General features: G+C 30.3%; 3 protein-coding genes across 3 annotated transcripts; all 3 read right to left on the minus strand.

The window, feature by feature from the left end:
- Positions 1-3,507: 3,507 nt before the first annotated feature.
- On the minus strand, positions 3,508-5,337 carry LOC131174694 (uncharacterized). The gene has a single exon (XM_058138468.1). It carries the CDS (start codon positions 5,335-5,337, stop codon positions 3,508-3,510), a length of 1,830 nt encoding a protein of 609 aa, XP_057994451.1.
- Positions 5,338-5,688: 351 nt separating this feature from the next.
- Positions 5,689-10,576, minus strand: LOC131174695 (uncharacterized). The gene is made up of 3 exons (XM_058138469.1): positions 9,749-10,576; positions 9,061-9,126; positions 5,689-5,763 (listed from the first exon to the last, which is right to left on the minus strand). The coding sequence occupies exons 1-3, from the start codon at positions 10,469-10,471 to the stop codon at positions 5,689-5,691; spliced, it is 864 nt and encodes a 287-aa protein (XP_057994452.1). The 5' UTR covers positions 10,472-10,576.
- A 3,672-nt stretch (positions 10,577-14,248) lies between these two features.
- Positions 14,249-15,021, minus strand: LOC110640268 (probable calcium-binding protein CML46). The gene has a single exon (XM_021791506.2). It carries the CDS (start codon positions 14,859-14,861, stop codon positions 14,289-14,291), a length of 573 nt encoding a protein of 190 aa, XP_021647198.2. The 5' UTR covers positions 14,862-15,021; the 3' UTR covers positions 14,249-14,288.
- Between the last annotated feature and the right edge of the window lie 3,655 nt (positions 15,022-18,676).

Raw genomic sequence — 18,676 nt, forward strand, 5'->3', positions numbered from 1 at the left:
TCTCTTTTCCATCTCTCTCATCTGTTTTTCTTTATTTCTCTTTCCCCATACATTCATTCCAATAATTTCTCAGAAATAAATTAAAAATTATAAACTTATAAAAATATCAATAATTAATACTGATTTATTATTAATATTGAATATTAATATTGATAATTAATTAGAAAAAAAAATTGTGGAAAACTCATTATATACTATTAGAAATTATAAAAATTTAAAATATGAAAATCACATTATAATAATTCTAATACTGATACATATAAAAATAATTATAATAGCATTTATATGTATGTTTTATAGTATATTTATTAGTCGAAAGTTATAATGATTTACTTAAATTGTAATTAAAAATATATTTTTTTAAAGAGTTATAAGTACTCATTTTAATATTTTCAATTAGTTTTTTAAATAAAACTATTTAATAAAAATAAATATAAATAGTAATTCAGCAGAATTTAAGATAATATATCCTATTTTTAAATATTACAATTATTTATTTTTCAAATATATTTTCATATATAAACAGGATATTCTATTATTTGTTAGTATATTCATGGAAGTTATGTAGTTTATAAAAGTATTTGAGAATTTTTAAATTAGTTAATTAAGGAATTATATACATTTTAATAGGAATTATTGAACTTAGATTACAATACTAATATTTTAATTATTTTTAATATTATATGTAATTTTAAAAATATAAAAATTTTTATTCATCTTCAAGTTCGTCCGCTCAATATATTTTTATAAATCGAAATAAAACTTTTGCATAAAATATTTAAATGAAAATTAGAATTAAATTAAAAATTTTAATTTAATATTCATATAAAAAATAATGAAAATTTAATTTCATCTTTTATTTGGATAATTTTAGGCACAAATTTTATTTAAATAAAAATTATTATTATTGCATGTTTTATATATTATATTTGCATGTACGTATTTTTTAATGTTGGATGTATTATTTTTTATATTTTGACTTAATTTAATTTTGTAGAATTAAAAGTTTTATTATTATAAATAATATACCATTTATTTTGGAATTATTTAATGTTGTTTTTCAAGAATTATCTAAATTTACAATTACTTATCCACTTGATGTGTACTTTGAAATTTTTTATATAAATAAAATTTCATTTAGATTGAGATTTATTAATTAGTAATTTTATTACATATAAATACTTTTATAAATACAAAAAATTAACTATATACTTTTTAGTCAGAGTATTTTTATTAGTTAATCTTTTATAAAATTAATTTTTTTTGAAAAAGATGAAATAGCGATTCTTTAAAAAAATGAAAATTCTATTTTTTAATTTTACTTTGAATTTTAATAAAAAATTTAATTAAGTATAATCTAAATAAGAATATAATTAAGAATTTTAAATTTATATAGATCGTAAAATTATTTTAAATAATAAAATAATATAATTATAAAAAATATCAAAAAGTTAATAATATTTTTATCAACTCCAATATTTCTGCTTTTATATATATTATGGATATAGATTATAGGTAAATTATAGATAATAATTTATTTATTTATTATTTTATTAATATATTTTTGTTGTCCCAAAATAGTCCAAGAGGGGGGTGAATTGGACTTTAACAATTTTTCGGCCCTTGCTTATAGCCTAATGAAAAATTGTGGCTTTGTTCAACTATGTGATTCTTCTATATAACGAGAAAGTAATATGTGCTTCAACAATGTGTTTCTATGTTGCAATTCAATTCTCAATCAATGTATATGGCAATCTCTAATAAAGCATTTATCAACTAATTTTCTCAAGTCTCTCAATATGTCCACAAATTTATCAACTCAATCTATTTAACCAACATTCACTATCATGTATATGAGAAAAGAAATTTAAATTGCATAAAAGTAAAGAGGTAAAGGTTAGAGAAATCAAACACAAGGATTTTATAGTGGTTCGGCTTAGCTAGCCTACATCCACTCTCTCAAAGAACCCTCTTTGAGTCTTTTCTCCACTATTTGCTCTTTTGAAGGCAAGAGACCAAAAGCCCTTTACAATTTCTCAACACCAAGCTTTTACACCAAGGTAGCTTGAAACCTCCACAAGTGCTATCACAAGCACTTACACTTCCAAGCTTCAATAGGTGCTTGTACAACCTCTCTTGAATGCAATTCAATATTTCAACACTCACTCTTACTCAATACAAATCAAACTATAAAGAAGAGATGAGTTGATTTGCCAATGGTAGCTCAAAATCTTTAAATGCTCTTGAATGAAAGCAATAAATGAAAATTCAATGTTTGAGATCAAATGTAAGCTTTCATTAAGTGTAAATGAAGTAGAGAATGTGTATTTATAGTCCCAAATCATTTTAGACCGTTTGAAACCCTTTTGGAACGTTATACACACTGCCCAAGACAAAATAGCCGTTATTTTGTCCTTTTGTGCGAAGTTGAGCAGCTCTGATAAATTAGCAAACTAATAAAATTTTAGGAGCAGTCAGCAAACTGGTTAGTAAACTAATGTTTTTAGCAAACACATTAGCAAACCGAAAATTTTAGCAAACCAGTTAGGAAACTAAGTCGACAGCTGCATGTCTCAACTTGCAATGCAAAATGATTTAGACCTTTAAAAAATGTTTCAATAGTTGTGTTCAAGGTCATGATGAGAAAAAGTAATCAGAAAATAAATTTTCATTTTTGAGCTCCATATGACTAAATTCTCATCTATTCTTTTTTACAAAAAGACCTAAGACTCTAACACTATACTTTTCATACCTTTGCTTTGAGTCTTGATTTCCATAGCCTTTTTCTCATTTTGGATTTGTCTCGAAATACCTTTCTCCTTAGATACAACTTCAAAGGTTCTTTATGCATAAGACAAAGAATCTACACATCACTTCAAGGTTAGGTTAGATAGATTCTCTTTGAGTTTTGTTATCATCAAAATCAATGCTCATTTTGAGCTACACGGGGTCAACAATCTCCCCCTTTTTGATGATGACAAAACTCAACTGAATCAACAGACAAAAATAAAAGTGTGTGAAAGTTTATGTGAGTATGTAAATCCAAGTATAGTATACCGAAAATGCTCCCCCTAAATATATGCACATAATTTCCAAGAAATCTGTCATAAGCTCCCCCTGAATTTATGCTATAAAGCATTTTCACAATTCTCAAATATAAACACCAGTATAAACACATATTCATCAACACAAGTATCAACACATATTCTCATATCATCACACTTCACAAGTATATCAACACATTTCCATATTTCCATATTTCCATCAACACAAGTAAGTATGAACACATATTCACATCAACATATTTCATATTCACATCAACATATTTCCATTCTCCCCCTTTTTGTCATCAATCAAAAAGGAAATAGGAGAAAATAATCCAAAAAGAATCATGTTAGCCAAAATGTAAATGCAGTAAGGTAGACAGTAGCAAACTAAAAACCAATATTAGCAAACAGACTAGTAAACTAAATATGCAATCAGTAAACTAAAAATTCAGATGAGATGCTATTTAAGTCGTTTACTCCTGCGAGTGGATTTTGTAGGCACCATTTTCTTCCTAGGCAGTTTAATAACAGGGGCCGGAGGTGGTTGGTCAGCCACTTGATCATTTGGCTCGGCCTCATCATCTTCAGAAGGTGGTTCAAGAGCAGCAGCGAGGGTCTGGTACGGATTTGATACGGTTGACTTGTACCTTTTCGTACCTTTCTTGGTTGCAGGGACAGCAGCTGCAGAGAGCTGAGTCTGAGCACTAGCTTGGTGGTCTTTAAGGGAAGGTTCCTGGTGCTGTGTAGGAACAGCAGCAGGCTCAACTAGTGGAGCAGGAGGAGGTTCAACTAGTGGAGCAGCAGGCTCAATGGGTTCAGATTCTGGAACCTTTTCACTTTCCTTGGGTAACTCACTTGCAGCTTCTACAACCTTGGGATCATCAAGTGCAGTGGGTACATCAGCTGTAGGATCAATCTCAGGTGCATCATGGTCACTAGCTTGCGCATCAGGGGCATCCACTACAGGTTCAAGTTCTGCTTCAGCAAGTTTACCACTTTCACATGCTATATCAGCAGGAGACTCTTCAACTTTGTTGCTTTCTCCCTTGTCAGCAGAAACCTGAGTGCCAACCTCAACTTTAGTTGGAGCTGCAATTTCCTTGGCCTGCTGAAGGTCCATTATCAACTTCTTTAACTCCTCATTTTGAGTGAGTAGGTGACTCACTTTATAGTCAACAACATCTACAAATTTTCTGAGAATATCAAGAGATTGAGTTGTTGAGCTAAAATGGTCATTAACAGCAGCTGTTAGCCCTTGAATTTCATTCAAAACTTCATTACCAGAACCAGAATCAACTTTAGCAGTGAAGGAACTACCCTTTTCAAATCTGGTCTTTCTCCCATCAGTGTCTGAATGTATTTCTCTAAGCACCATCAAATCAGTCCTAGAGCTTTCCTTAGAGACATTCACCTCTAGCTCTTTAAACACAGCAGTCAACAAGTGTGCATAGGGCAGTTTACCAATTCCATAGGCCTTGCACATGTTTTTGAAAATTAAGTAGGCTAAATTTAACCTAACTTTACTCACAATGTGCCACATAATACACATGTCCAAGTGACTCAGATAGCCATAACTGCCAGATTTCGGACAGAACACATAGTTTACCATACTGTGAATAATTTTGATATGCTGGAGGGCTTTGGTACTGGTGGATTTCTCATTTTTGGTAGTGCTAGCAGGAAATACCTCATTTTCAAACTCAACCAGATTAAAACCTGCTACTCTAGCAACATCCTTATGCGTGGAAATTCTATTTCCATCATTGGGCAATTTTAAAGCCGTGGCTATCAATTCAACAGAGACACTATATGTATTTGTATTCAAAATGACTTCAAATCGATCCTCATCATCAACAGTGCGCAAGGTTCTATAAAATTCTTGTACAAGCCTAGGGTAATATTCATTTGCGCATTCACAGACACCCAACCAACCTTGAAATTCAAAAAGCTCTTTAAAGTGAAAGTTTACCTGATTAAAGTTCTCCCATTTGATGAATTTGCAATCCAACAGTGCTTTATCCACTGAACCCGAAAGCTTTGCGATACCCATTTTCTTTTTAGCATCCGTCCCTTGCTTCAGTATCGTCTTCTTCTTTTCTGGCGTCGATTTAGAGGATTCGACACCCTTGGACGAGTGAGAAGACTCACTAACTGATTTTGATTTCGACACGTTTTGCTGTCCTTTCAGTTTCTTCCGCAATGCCGCAACAGGGACATCGTCGGAGGCGGACGAGGAAGATGAAGCAGCGGCAACAACAGGGGATTTTTGTTTTCGTTTGGTGCGAGCCATTGAGACAAAATGAAATCGGGTAATGGGAGTTCGGTGAGGTAAGTGTGGAAGAGGAAAGGAAACTCGAGATTTTTTGGGTGAGTTAGGGTTTGTTTCGCCGGATAGAGGTATTGGGTATGGTTTGGGATGTGTCGGAAATCAAAAACAGAGGAGAGAGAGAGAAAATGTGAGGTTTCGTGTGGCAGAGGATTTAAGTCCTCTTGAGTCCCGCGCTTTTCAGTGTCACTGTACTTTCAACTGAACCAGTTTTTCCCTTTTCTTTCCCCCTTTTTTTTTTTTATTTTATTTTGCATTTCAAACAAGTCTACCTATACCTATATACACAAAAAAAAATTCTACATGTCTGACACATTACTGAGAGTATGATATCAAATGTGGAAAGATAAATGCATTGGTGAACACGTAGAAAACTTCAAGAACAATCACCTTTTGGTTTGAAATTTGAACAGTGCTTAATATAGCAAACTAATTTTCGTCACGCAATATTAGCATACAACCTAGTAAACTAATTTCGCGAGTACACAAACAAGTTAGCTAATATGCTTTAAGGATTTTTCAGCAAACTAATATCACAGCAGATCAATTACACATTTAATAAAATGTAGATACATGAAGTTATTATGACTTAGATTTTAAGCAAGTGATTCACACATACCAATTTCCCTTCTAATTCTACAAAAGGTTTCTTCATTAAGAGGCTTTGTAAAAATGTCAGCAAGTTGATTTTCAGAGGCAACAAACTCTATTTTGATATTTCCATTTTGAACATGATCTCTAATAAAATGATGTCTAATCTCAATATGTTTAGTTCTTGAATGTTGGACTGGATTTTTGACCAAGTTTATGGCACTTGTGTTGTCACACTTAATTGGAACAAGATTATATTTTAAACCAAAATCTTCCAATTGTTGTTTCATCCATAAAATTTGAGCAACACAACTACCAGCAGCTATATATTCTGCCTCAGCTGTAGATAAAGCTACTGAAGTTTGTTTCTTCTTGTACAAGAAACTAGTGCATGACCAAGAAATTGACAAGTACCGAGGTACTTTTTCATCGATCTACTTCCAAAGAAAATCAGAGTCACTATAGCCAACAAGATTGAATGATTCGCACTTTGGATACCATAAACCAATTGATTGTGACCCTATGAGATATCTAAAAATTCTTTTAACTGCACTTAGATGAGATTCTTTTGGACATGATTGAAATCTTGCACACAAGCAAACACTAAAGTGTATATCAGGCCTAGATGCAGTAAGATACAAAAGAGAGTCAATCATACCTCTATAAAGCTTGGTATCTACTTCTTTACCTTTTTCATCACTGTCCATTTTAATTGTTGAACTCATAGGAGTGCCCATGCTCTTCAAATTTTCCATCTTAAATTTCTTTAGCATATCCTTGATGTACTTTGATTGATTTATGAAGATGCCATCTTTCATTTGTTTAATTTGAAGTCCAAGGAAGAATGTGAGCTCACCCATCATGCTCATTTCAAATTCATTCTGCATAATCTTAGAAAATTTCTTGCAAAGAGATTCGTTAGTAGCACCAAAAATTATATCATCAACATAAATTTGCACAATGAGCATATCATTATGATGCTTCTTAACAAAAAGTGTTGTATCCACTTTCCCTCTTTGAAAATCATTTTGTAAAAGAAATTTACTAAGCCTTTCATACCATGCTCTAGGAGCTTGCTTTAAACCATATAAGGCTTTAGTAAGTTTATAAACATGATTTGGATGCTCATGATTTTCAAAGCCTGGAGGTTGTGCAACATACACTTCCTCATCAATATAACCATTTAAAAATGCACTCTTGACATCCATTTGATAAAGCATAAAATCTTTGAAACATGCAAAGGCACACAACATTCTAATAGCTTCAATTCTAGCAACCGGAGCAAAGGTTTCATCAAAATCAATACCTTCCTCTTGATTGTAGCCTTGAGCCACTAGTCTAGCTTTGTTCCTAACAACATTGCCTTTTTCATCCATTTTGTTTCTAAAGACCCATTTAGTACCAATAATTGAATGATCTTTTGGTCTAGGTACTAAATTCCAAACTTTATTTCTCTCAAATTGATTTAGTTCTTCTTGCATAGCAAGAATCCAACATTCATCATTTTGAGCATCTTCAAAACATTTAGGTTCAATTTGTGAAACAAAAGCAACATTACCAAAATATCTTCTCAATTGTGCTCTAGTCATCATCCTCTGAGATGGATCATCAATAATGTCTTCTTGAGGATGGTTTCTATGGAATCTCCAATCTTTAGGTAAATCTTCATGTTGGGGCTCATTTACTTGTAAATCTTCCAAATTTGGCATTTCTTCATTAATTTGATCTTCATTGGCATCATGGACATCTATTGTAGTTTCTCCTTGAGTTTCCTCATCTTTGTCATCAACTTGTTCCATTTCTTGACTTGATATTATATTTTCTTTTTCAAAAACCTGTTCATCATTATCATCACAAGCATTTTTCTTTCTAATAGAAGGGTTAGCCTCATCAAACAATACATGAATAGTTTCCTCAATAACCAAAGTCTTTCTATTGAACACTCTATAGGCTTTACTCTTTGTTGAATACCCAAGAAAGATTCCTTCATCGGATTTAGCATCAAACTTCTTTAAATTATCCTTCTTGTTATTTAAAATATAGCACTTACAACCAAATGCTTTGAAATATGAGATATTTGGTTTTCTTCCTTTCCAAAGCTCATAAGGGGACTTTTTCAAAATTGGTCTAATCAAAACTCTATTCAACACATAACAAGATGTATTAACAGCTTCAGCCCAAAAGTACTTTGGCAAGTTATTTTCACTTAACATAGTTCTAGTCATTTCTTGCAAAGTCCTATTTTTCCTTTCTACTACCCCATTTTGTTGTGGTGTCCTAGGAACTGAAAAATTATGATTAATTCCATGTTTATCACAATATTTCTCAAATAAATGATTTTCAAATTCAGTTCCATGATCGCTTCTAATAGATGATATGCAAAAGCCTTTTTCATTTTGAACCATCTTACTAAATGAAATGAATTTTTTAAAAGTTTCATCTTTGTGAGCAAGGAAAAATGTCCATGTATATCTTGAATAGTCATCAACAATAACTAAAGCATATGACTTTCCACCAAGACTAGTAGGAGTTACGGGTCCAAATAAATCAAGATGAAGCAATTCTAATGGCCTAGTGGTAGACACAATATTCTTAGACTTAAAAGATGCTCTAGTATGCTTTCCTAGTGCACATGCTCTACATTGAAATTCATTTTCATACTTAATCTTAGGAAGACCATTAACAAGTTCTTTCTTAGACAGTTTTGAGAGTGTATGCATGCTTGCATGACCCAGTCTTCTATGCCATAAATAACTAGAGTTATCAAGAGATACTAGACATGTACCATGATTAGTTTCAAAATTATTCATGTCAAGCAAGTAAACATTATTTGATCTATTGGCAATGAACAATGTGTCATTATCTAAACTATTGATTGTACATAGAGACGAAGTAAATTTTACCTCAAAGCCTTTATCACACAGTTGGCTTACACTTAGCAAGTTGTATTTCAAACCTTCAACAAGCAATACATCTTCAATACAAGGTTTGGTGCCAATTGTGCCATTTCCAATTATTTTTCCTTTCCCTTTGTCTCCAAATTTTACATATCCTCCATCTTTCATTGCAATTTTTGAAAACTTGTCTTTTCACTACCATGTGCTTTGAACAACCACTATCTATATACCATTTATCACTTTCCTTCATTCCTTTGCAACAAACCTGAAATTTAATCATTTAGCTTTAGGTACCCAAGCAACTTTGGGTCCTTGGGGGTTAGTGACCTTAGGTAAGGTTCCCTTTGGTACCCATACCTTCTTTGTCTTAAGATGACCTTTCCTAAATGCACAAGAGCTAATCATATGACCTCTTTTATTGCAGTAATAACATGTAACATTAGGCAAGGAAGATGTAGATGCTTTAATGAAATGATTCTTATATTTGTCATAGTTCATGAAACCATCAAAACCAATTCCATATTTTTCACTCTAATTCTTTGGTTTCCAAGAAGTACATCTAGAGTTTCTTTTCCTTTTGTGAATTTTGCTAAATCATTTGTCAAAGACTCTACCTTAGTTTCAAGGACTTTATTTTTCTCAATGAGCATCTCACATGTTTCTTTTGATATTTTCAACTCTAAGTCTAATTCTTTAAACAAAGCAATTTGTCCTTTGTAAAATTCATTTTCTTTATACACATTGGACATGGCAGTGTTTTGTGATCTCAATGATTCAATCTCTAAATTCATTTTAGTGCACTTTCTCTTGTATTTTCTATACTCATCATATACTCTAGCAAATGCAAGTTCAAGTTCTTCTACATTAGGAGATTCATAAGAATTTACCTCATTGTCGCTTTCTTCATCTTTTTGTGAGCTCTCAACTTTCTCCTCACATGCCATCAAACAAAGAAGAGCAGCCTCTTTGTCACTCGATTCATCATTTGAAGACTCTTCACTGTTGCTCCATACTACTTTCATAGCTTTCTTGCTCCTATCTTCTTTTCCTTTCTTCTTTTTGAGCAATGGACATTTGGGCTTGATATGTCCAGGTTTGTGACACTCATAACATACAATTTCTTCTTTTGAATCTTTGAAATGTTTATCCTTGGGAGTATACTTCTTCAAGAATTTCTTGTATTTGCTTCCACCCTTCTTGAAAGCTCTTTTAAATTTTCTTGCAAGCACAGCCATTTCATCTTCATCATCACTTGAAATACTTGAGTTGTCACTTGAGTCAACTTTAAATGCAACACCTTTCTTCTTATCTTCATCCTTGTTTGACTTGAGAGCAATGCTTTTCTTCTTCTTTTGCTCATTTTCAACTTCACCCTTTTTGTATACCATCTCATGTGCAATAAGAGAGCCAATGAGTTCATCATAGGTGAAAGTCTTAAAATCCTTGGTATCTTGGATAACTGTAGTCTTTGCTTCCCAAGATTTTGGAAGTGATCTAAGAATTTTCTTCACAAGTTCTGCTTCCTCAAATCTTTTACCAAGCGCTTTGAGAAGATTCACAAGATCAGTAAACCTTGTACTCATATCCGCAATTGATTCTCCTGGCCTCATTTCAAACAGCTCATAATCTCGAATAAGAAGGTTTGCTTTGGACTCTTTAACAACATCGCCTTCATAAGTCACTTCAAGCTTATCCCAAATTTCCTTAGCAGATTGACATCCTGAAACACGATTGTATTCATTAAGGTCAAGTGAACAATGCAAAATATTAATAGCTTTAGCATTTATAGAGATTTTCTTCCAATCATTGTCATCATATTCATCTTCATGTTTTGGAACTTTTGTAGTTCCAGTACCATTCTTTTGAGGAACATGTGGGCCATTTTTAATAATTCTCCATGCATCAATATCTACAGATTGTATGAAATTTCTCATTCTTACTTTCCAAAATGAATAATTAGTGCCATTGAAAAGCGGTGGTCTAGTGATTGAGTATCCTTCAACTAAAGGTGCAGGTATACCGGCAGTATTACTAGATGAACTAGCCATTATGGATCACTCTAAGGTTGTAATACCCTAAGCAAGAGAGTCAAGCTCTGATACCAATTTGTTGTCCCAAAATAGTCCAAGAGGGGGGTGAATTGGACTTTAACAATTTTTCGGCCCTTGCTTATAGCCTAATGAAAAATTGTGGCTTTGTTCAACTATGTGATTCTTCTATATAACGAGAAAGTAATATGTGCTTCAACAATGTGTTTCTATGTTGCAATTCAATTCTCAATCAATGTATATGGCAATCTCTAATAAAGCATTTATCAACTAATTTTCTCAAGTCTCTCAATATGTCCACAAATTTATCAACTCAATCTATTTAACCAACATTCACTATCATGTATATGAGAAAAGAAATTTAAATTGCATAAAAGTAAAGAGGTAAAGGTTAGAGAAATCAAACACAAGGATTTTATAGTGGTTCGGCTTAGCTAGCCTACATCCACTCTTTCAAAGAACCCTCTTTGAGTCTTTTCTCCACTATTTGCTCTTTTGAAGGCAAGAGACCAAAAGCCCTTTACAATTTCTCAACACCAAGCTTTTACACCAAGGTAGCTTGAAACCTCCACAAGTGCTATCACAAGCACTTACACTTCCAAGCTTCAATAGGTGCTTGTACAACCTCTCTTGAATGCAATTCAATATTTCAACACTCACTCTTACTCAATACAAATCAAACTATAAAGAAGAGATGAGTTGATTTGCCAATGGTAGCTCAAAATCTTTAAATGCTCTTGAATGAAAGCAATAAATGAAAATTCAATGTTTGAGATCAAATGTAAGCTTTCATTAAGTGTAAATGAAGTAGAGAATGTGTATTTATAGTCCCAAATCATTTTAGACCGTTTGAAACCCTTTTGGAACGTTATACACACTGCCCAAGACAAAATAGCCGTTATTTTGTCCTTTTGTGCGAAGTTGAGCTACGATAAATTAGCAAACTAATAAAATTTTAGGAGCAACAAGAATCGGTTAGTAAACTAATGTTTTTAGCAAACACATTAGCAAACCGAAAATTTTAGCAAACCAGTTAGGAAACTAAGTCGACAGCTGCATGTCTCAACTTGCAATGCAAAATGATTTAGACCTTTAAAAAATGTTTCAATAGTTGTGTTCAAGGTCATGATGAGAAAAAGTAATCAGAAAATAAATTTTCATTTTTGAGCTCCATATGACTAAATTCTCATCTATTCTTTTTTATAAAAAGACCTAAGACTCTAACACTATACTTTTCATACCTTTGCTTTGAGTCTTGATTTCCATAGCCTTTTTCTCATTTTGGATTTGTCTCGAAATACCTTTCTCCTTAGATACAACTTCAAAGGTTCTTTATGCATAAGACAAAGAATCTACACATCACTTCAAGGTTAGGTTAGATAGATTCTCTTTGAGTTTTGTTATCATCAAAATCAATGCTCATTTTGAGCTACACGGGGTCAATAATTTTCATTTACCATATATTTAAATATATATATAAAATAATTTAATAATTAATAAATTTTAATTTAATAGTACTTGAATCATCCCTATATTGATTAGATATCTAATTCGAAGTCTAATCAAAATTAATTATAAAAAAATTAAAAATTATTATTTTAATTATATAAATATATTTTTAAATTATATAAAAATTTATGTAAATATATCAGTATAGAATGTAAGGGGGGGGATTGACCAAAATTTTAAAATCATAATTTTAATATGTATATAAATAGGAATGAAAACGTGACGGATGGAGTTGAAATTGCTCTTTTATCTTTTTATTATTTATTATTTTAATTTATTATTATATAATATAAATTTATTTATTAGATAATAAATTATAAATTAAAAATATAAATTTTAAATATAATTTTAATAATTTTTTAAAATTATAATATATAATAAAAATATATTATTTTTAATATAAAAAAATAATAATAATATATTACTATACAGTGAATTACGGGGCTGGAGGGACCATTTCCACCCTACACAATGTCAAAATCAAAGTGATGTAAGAAAAAATTAATTATATCCGGACATGTGGGATGAGTTCGGAAAAATTGCCATCCCTAAATATCAACAAAGCCGCCAAGAAAAATCCATGCGCTCCTCAGCGACGCGCCGTGTCTTTCCATGTCAAACCACTCACTCCCTCCTCCTCCAGACCCAGCTGATACTCAAAACTTGCCCATTTTTAATAATTATGAATTGAACTACCAAAACAACTCACTTGAGACCAACTCCTTGATTAATACTTATACAAAATGCAATGAATTTTTAATTGCTCGCAAACTGTTCGGTAGTATGCGTCAAAGAAATGTAATGTCCTCGAGTGCTTTGATGATTGGGTATTTACATAATGGGTTTTCGTTAGAAGTAATTAGGTTATTGAAAGATATGGTTTTGAGTGATATTATAAGCTTATCTCAACTCAATTTAATTAAGTTTTTATATCAAAAATTTAAAACTAATTATATAATTTTTTTTTCACTATTTTAAATAATTTTAATTTAAATCTTTAAAAATATATAGAGTACACGTCAATGTTTATATCAATTATAATTCAATGTTTATATTATTTGAATCTCATTAAATTTTTATATTGATTGTCATCTATCATAATTTTTTTTTATCTGAACTTAAAGATCAATTAAGTACAAATTATTTAAGTGGAGTCAGTGATATTATAAGCCCGATTGAGTATATTTTTGCTATTGCTCTGTCTTCTTGTTCTGACAGCGGAAGAGTGGAGGACGGTCAACAATACCATTGCTATGTGTTGGAAGTCAGGGTTGTTGTTTCATCATTACTTATGTCAAGAATACTCGTTTACATATGTATTCAAAGTGTTTGATTGTCCAAGAGGCTATGTGGACTTGGAATTCAGTGCCTGGAAATGATACTTTTGCTTAAAGTTCGTTTTTTATTGGAGTTGTGGAAAAAGGTTACCTTAAGGAAGGTTTAAAGGTTTTGAGGAGGATAGCGAGAGATTGTGTGAAGTGGGATTACTGGCAACAATTATGTATATTTTAGTTGTATGTATAAACAGAACATCGCATGCTGCGAAACTCGGATTGCTGAGACCATGTTAGACTTCTTGGCTACTTGAGGATATTGAGCTTGTTGAAGGCTCCCAGAAGTATGATATTATGGAAGTTCTTCTATTGAAGTATTGGTCAGTGGAACACTCTTTCTAATTAACTTTCGTTTTTTGGGAGATATTCATCTGGATTTGCTGCTCATCTATATATTTTAACCATATATTGTAATTACATAGGGGCAAAAAACCATAATTAAAAAAAAAAAAAAAGGAATGAGAGAGTTGAGAGGGAGAGGAAAAGACAAGCAAAATATAAAATATGTTGTGCTTTTGATGTTTCCAAAAGTATATTCAAGAAAAGATGTTCTCCATGAATTTTACAAATTCATTGAAGTCTATTCTTCCGTCTCTGTTTTCATCGCAAGCTCTGATCATTTTCCTGCAGTTCTCCAGCGTAAATCCTTCCTTTAGTCCCAATGTTTGGAGGACTCTCTGCAACTCTTCAGCATCAATAAAACCATCTCTCTTCTCATCGAAAACATCAAAAGCCTTTTTTACTTCCTCTAAGCTTGGCTCCCTCTCATCAAACAGCTGGGAAAGCTCATCAGAACCCATCGACTCCTTAAGCTCCTCACTTTCTGCGCTGCAAAAAAGTCCTAATTTCCCCATCACCATCTCCACCTCTTCTCTGCAGAGGTTCCTATCATCTCTCCTGCTAAAGTAATCCTGCTGGTTGGACGACTCAGAATCTTGGTTCTTGTTCTCTTCGCACACCTTTGACTTACCAAAGCTAAGTTTGGATCGGATAGAGAACCAAAATCTTGAGAAAAATTTCTGCAAGTAACCGACCTTATATCGAAATAATTCACACAATAAAATGTCAAGCAATATAATGAATAGCTCGATAAATGATAAGTTTTCCATTTGTACAAAGCAGTTGATTGATAAGCAAGAAACGAAAACAGAAGGCTTAATTCTTTTCCAAGTAGATGGAGATGAAGTGCTTTCAGCTCAGAAGAGAAGGCTTTGCAGGAATTTGTCAAGTAAAGGATGAAAGAGGAGTTTATTTTTACGGTTATGGTGGAGTGGGTATTTAAAAGCATCAAAGGCCAAAAAAGTCAGCCGTCAAAGCCTCGAAGGAGGTGAAGGAAGGTGCTCGTATGGTGCAGTGGGCAGGTCTATGGAAGAAGGTGCGAGAAAAAGAAACATCAAGAAATGGTGCCACCAATAAACATCCTTACGCGTGTAAAATGAAAGGGAAAATTTTCTACGTATGCATGATTATTGGAGTCTTTTAAAAAACAGAAACCTGCTTTTCTTTGTCTTTTTGTACCTGGGGATATGGTTGACGACAACAGGGTATTTCTTTTTTCTATGGCTTTTGTCAATTGACTGAAAAATATAAACAAAAGTGAAGCTTCTTGGAAGATGGGAAATGGGCAGCCAAGCCAATTCCTAGGTACTCCCTTGCAATTTCCATGACCTGATTATATGTAAGTTAGGCAATTTCCATGCAGTGGCCTACCTTGTTCCAAAAATGAGGTAAACTATACGCAAGTTAAAGCGGTCAACCTGGCAGGGAAACTTGTGGGAAACGTTCACCTGGGTTTTTCTTTGGCAAAATATTTAATTTGGCTCATGTGTTTATTGAGTAAATTTAATTTTTTTTTTAATTTAGTTTAAAATTTTTAATTTAATATTAATTTAATTTAAAAATTAAAATTTATGAGTTAATTTTTTTTATTTAAATAAAAAATTAAAAAGTTTAATTTCTTAATTTTAAAATTAATTTTTTTATTTATTAATTTAAATCTAAAATTTAAGAAATTTAATTTCTTAATTTTATTAATTCTTAAATTAAATTTCAAGTTAAATTTAAATTTAAAATTTAAAATTAAATTAGATAAAAATTTAAAATTAAAGTAAATTAAAATTTTCTAATAAATATGAAGATATAATTGAGCTTTAGGCCTTTTTTTTCTTTTGTGAAATTCATGGGAAATGTTGAAGTGGAAGTCGTATACAGCAGACCCCGTGGAATATACCTGCAGTCTACTCCTTATACTTTTCCATCTTTACGAGCACGCCGGCTCTAACTTAAGAGAAGGGAACGCTGGATCAACGTATTATCAAAATACTAGTCAAACTTTTCGTCCCTGTTTCCATTGGTGGTCTTTTCTTTTATTTGTGAGCAGAAGCGGATGGAGGGGGCAAGAGACTTGGGTTGAATCTAAAATTTTCATTGAAACTTTTGTTCCTTTAATTTTTATTTTCACTGCAAGAAAATTTACGTTCAGAAGCAATAAAATTAGTTATAAAAAATTAATTTGTTGTTGAAAAAAGATTGGGACCATTAAATAAATAAAAAAGAAGGTTTCATTGCTTTGCCATTTCGGAGTTCAGACTATTAGACTTTTAAATGGTTTCATCGCCTGCGCACCAATTTCTTGGACAATTTTTAAATTCAGTAATTAACATAAAAGTAAGACCAATATTTAAGAAAAAAATATAAATAAATAATATCGAATATTCGAATATTGATAATATTTGAATTCTAGTATTAACTTTATAGCTTTATCTTTAAAATAAAGATATTAAAATAAAGAAATTTAACAAAATTAATAAATACAGCCAACCTGAACGTAAAAGAGGTGGATTTGTGAAATTGGGATGGGCCAAGCATATGATGCAGCCCTTTTCTCATCATTATTGTTTATGAAGAGCAAGCTCCTATGGATCTCATGGCCCAATCTCAAAAAAAAAAAAAAAAAAATTAACCCATTTCCCATATGCTTATGAGAATTGAAAATAAGTTTTTTTTTTTTTTTTAATTACTAACTTCTATTAAATATCCAATTACTTATACTCACTTCTTGTTAATTTATTTTCATATAATTTTTTGTTAATTTTTTTATATGATATAATATTAATTTAATAATTTTTCAAATTATAATTAACACTATCTAATTAATAAATGTTATATATTTTTCTTCCTTTTGTGTGAATAATTATATATAATAAATAAATATAAATAAATAAACAAAGAGATACACTTTAATTTTATATAATAATAATTTAAAAAATTTAAAAACATGCAAATGACTGTCAAATAGGTTAATAAAGACATTAACCCTGAGTGTGAAAAGTGAATCATTTAAAATTCCAATGCATTTTATTTTTTTAGTTATAATAATAATTATAATTAATATACATGTATTAAATAAAAATATTAATTTTATTATTATCATATTAATTATTATATGATTTTTTTAATTGTCAATTACTTAATATGTTAGTTCGAGTTATACTTTACTTACATTTTATTTTTAAGTAAATTAATATTTTTAATAAAAAAATTAATTAATTGTAATAATTAATTAAAATTTGTCTTTTATTTCATAATATTAAATTATTATGGATATTTTTAGAAATTTCAATATTCCCACTCATCCCCATTTTTATATAATTAAAATAAACTTTATTTGTTTTATATTATAAATTTATAAATATTTAAAATAATTAAAAAAATAAATTATTAGAAATGAAATTGATGTTTAAAATATTGATTTATTTTATTTTATTAAATTAAATAATTTTTAATTATTTAATAATACTCATAAGATTGGGATGATAGAATTATTATGTTGGAAATTATAATATGATTTTTTTGGTAAAAGTATAATTATTATTAAAATTTTAGTTTATATTAAATATAGTAATATTTGATATTGAAATTATTTATAGATTTAGTGGTGGATTTGCCGTCGCCAATAATTTACTAGTTAAATTTACTTTTTAATAAATTAATTAATGTCATTTACAAAATTTTTTATTATTTATATATAAAAAATTAATTGTTAGTTAAGGATTTATATTCAATTAATTAATATTGTTAAATAAAATTCAACTTGATTAATGATTTATATCCTAGTTAAGTTATGATAATTTTTTTCTTTTACTTTAACATTACATTTTTTTAATTATTAACTTAATTATATTTAGATTAAAATTTATTGAATAAGAATTTTCAATTTATATAAATTCTAAATTATTTTAAATAATAAATTACTTTATATAAATATAGATATAGAGATATTATTATAGATCGATTATAAATTAATTATATTTTTTATTTTTCACTTATTAATTTTTTATTTTAATTAATTAATTCTTATAAAATTTTATATTTAATTAAAGTTATTGTATAAGTATAAAAAATAATTTTAAATTTATATGAACTATAAAATTAAAAAATTGAAATTTACTCAAACATTAAAATTAATTTAAATAAAAAATATAATTATAATTAATTTGTAAGATGAAGGCAATTTTTGGTAAAGCAAATGTTCCTCTTTTTCTCATATCTATATATAAGATAAATTATTCTTTCTTAAATTATTCAACTTGAACATATGTGATTGTAAGCGCAAATCACATAGAATTCGTATATCTTTAAAGAGTTTCTTCTTGGTAAAAATTGTATCCAAAGTTCCTATGTCCCTTTGCAAGAAATGAATTATAACTCATATACAATAATATGTTAATCAGCATAGCCATTGACTTTCAAATGAATTTCAAAGAAGATTTTGTCCAAACCATCAAGGTCTATTTAATTTGGATGGTCTAAAATCTATAGCAGCTCACCGTTGCTTCTGCTAGCAAAGGTTTAGCTCTTGATCTGGTATTGGGCTTTATAATGGGCGAAATGTATAAAAGAGAAGCACAGGCAGCAAGTCACA

Source organism: Hevea brasiliensis, chromosome 16 (assembly GCF_030052815.1).
Source record: "Hevea brasiliensis isolate MT/VB/25A 57/8 chromosome 16, ASM3005281v1, whole genome shotgun sequence".
NCBI classification, from domain to species: domain Eukaryota; kingdom Viridiplantae; phylum Streptophyta; class Magnoliopsida; order Malpighiales; family Euphorbiaceae; genus Hevea; species Hevea brasiliensis.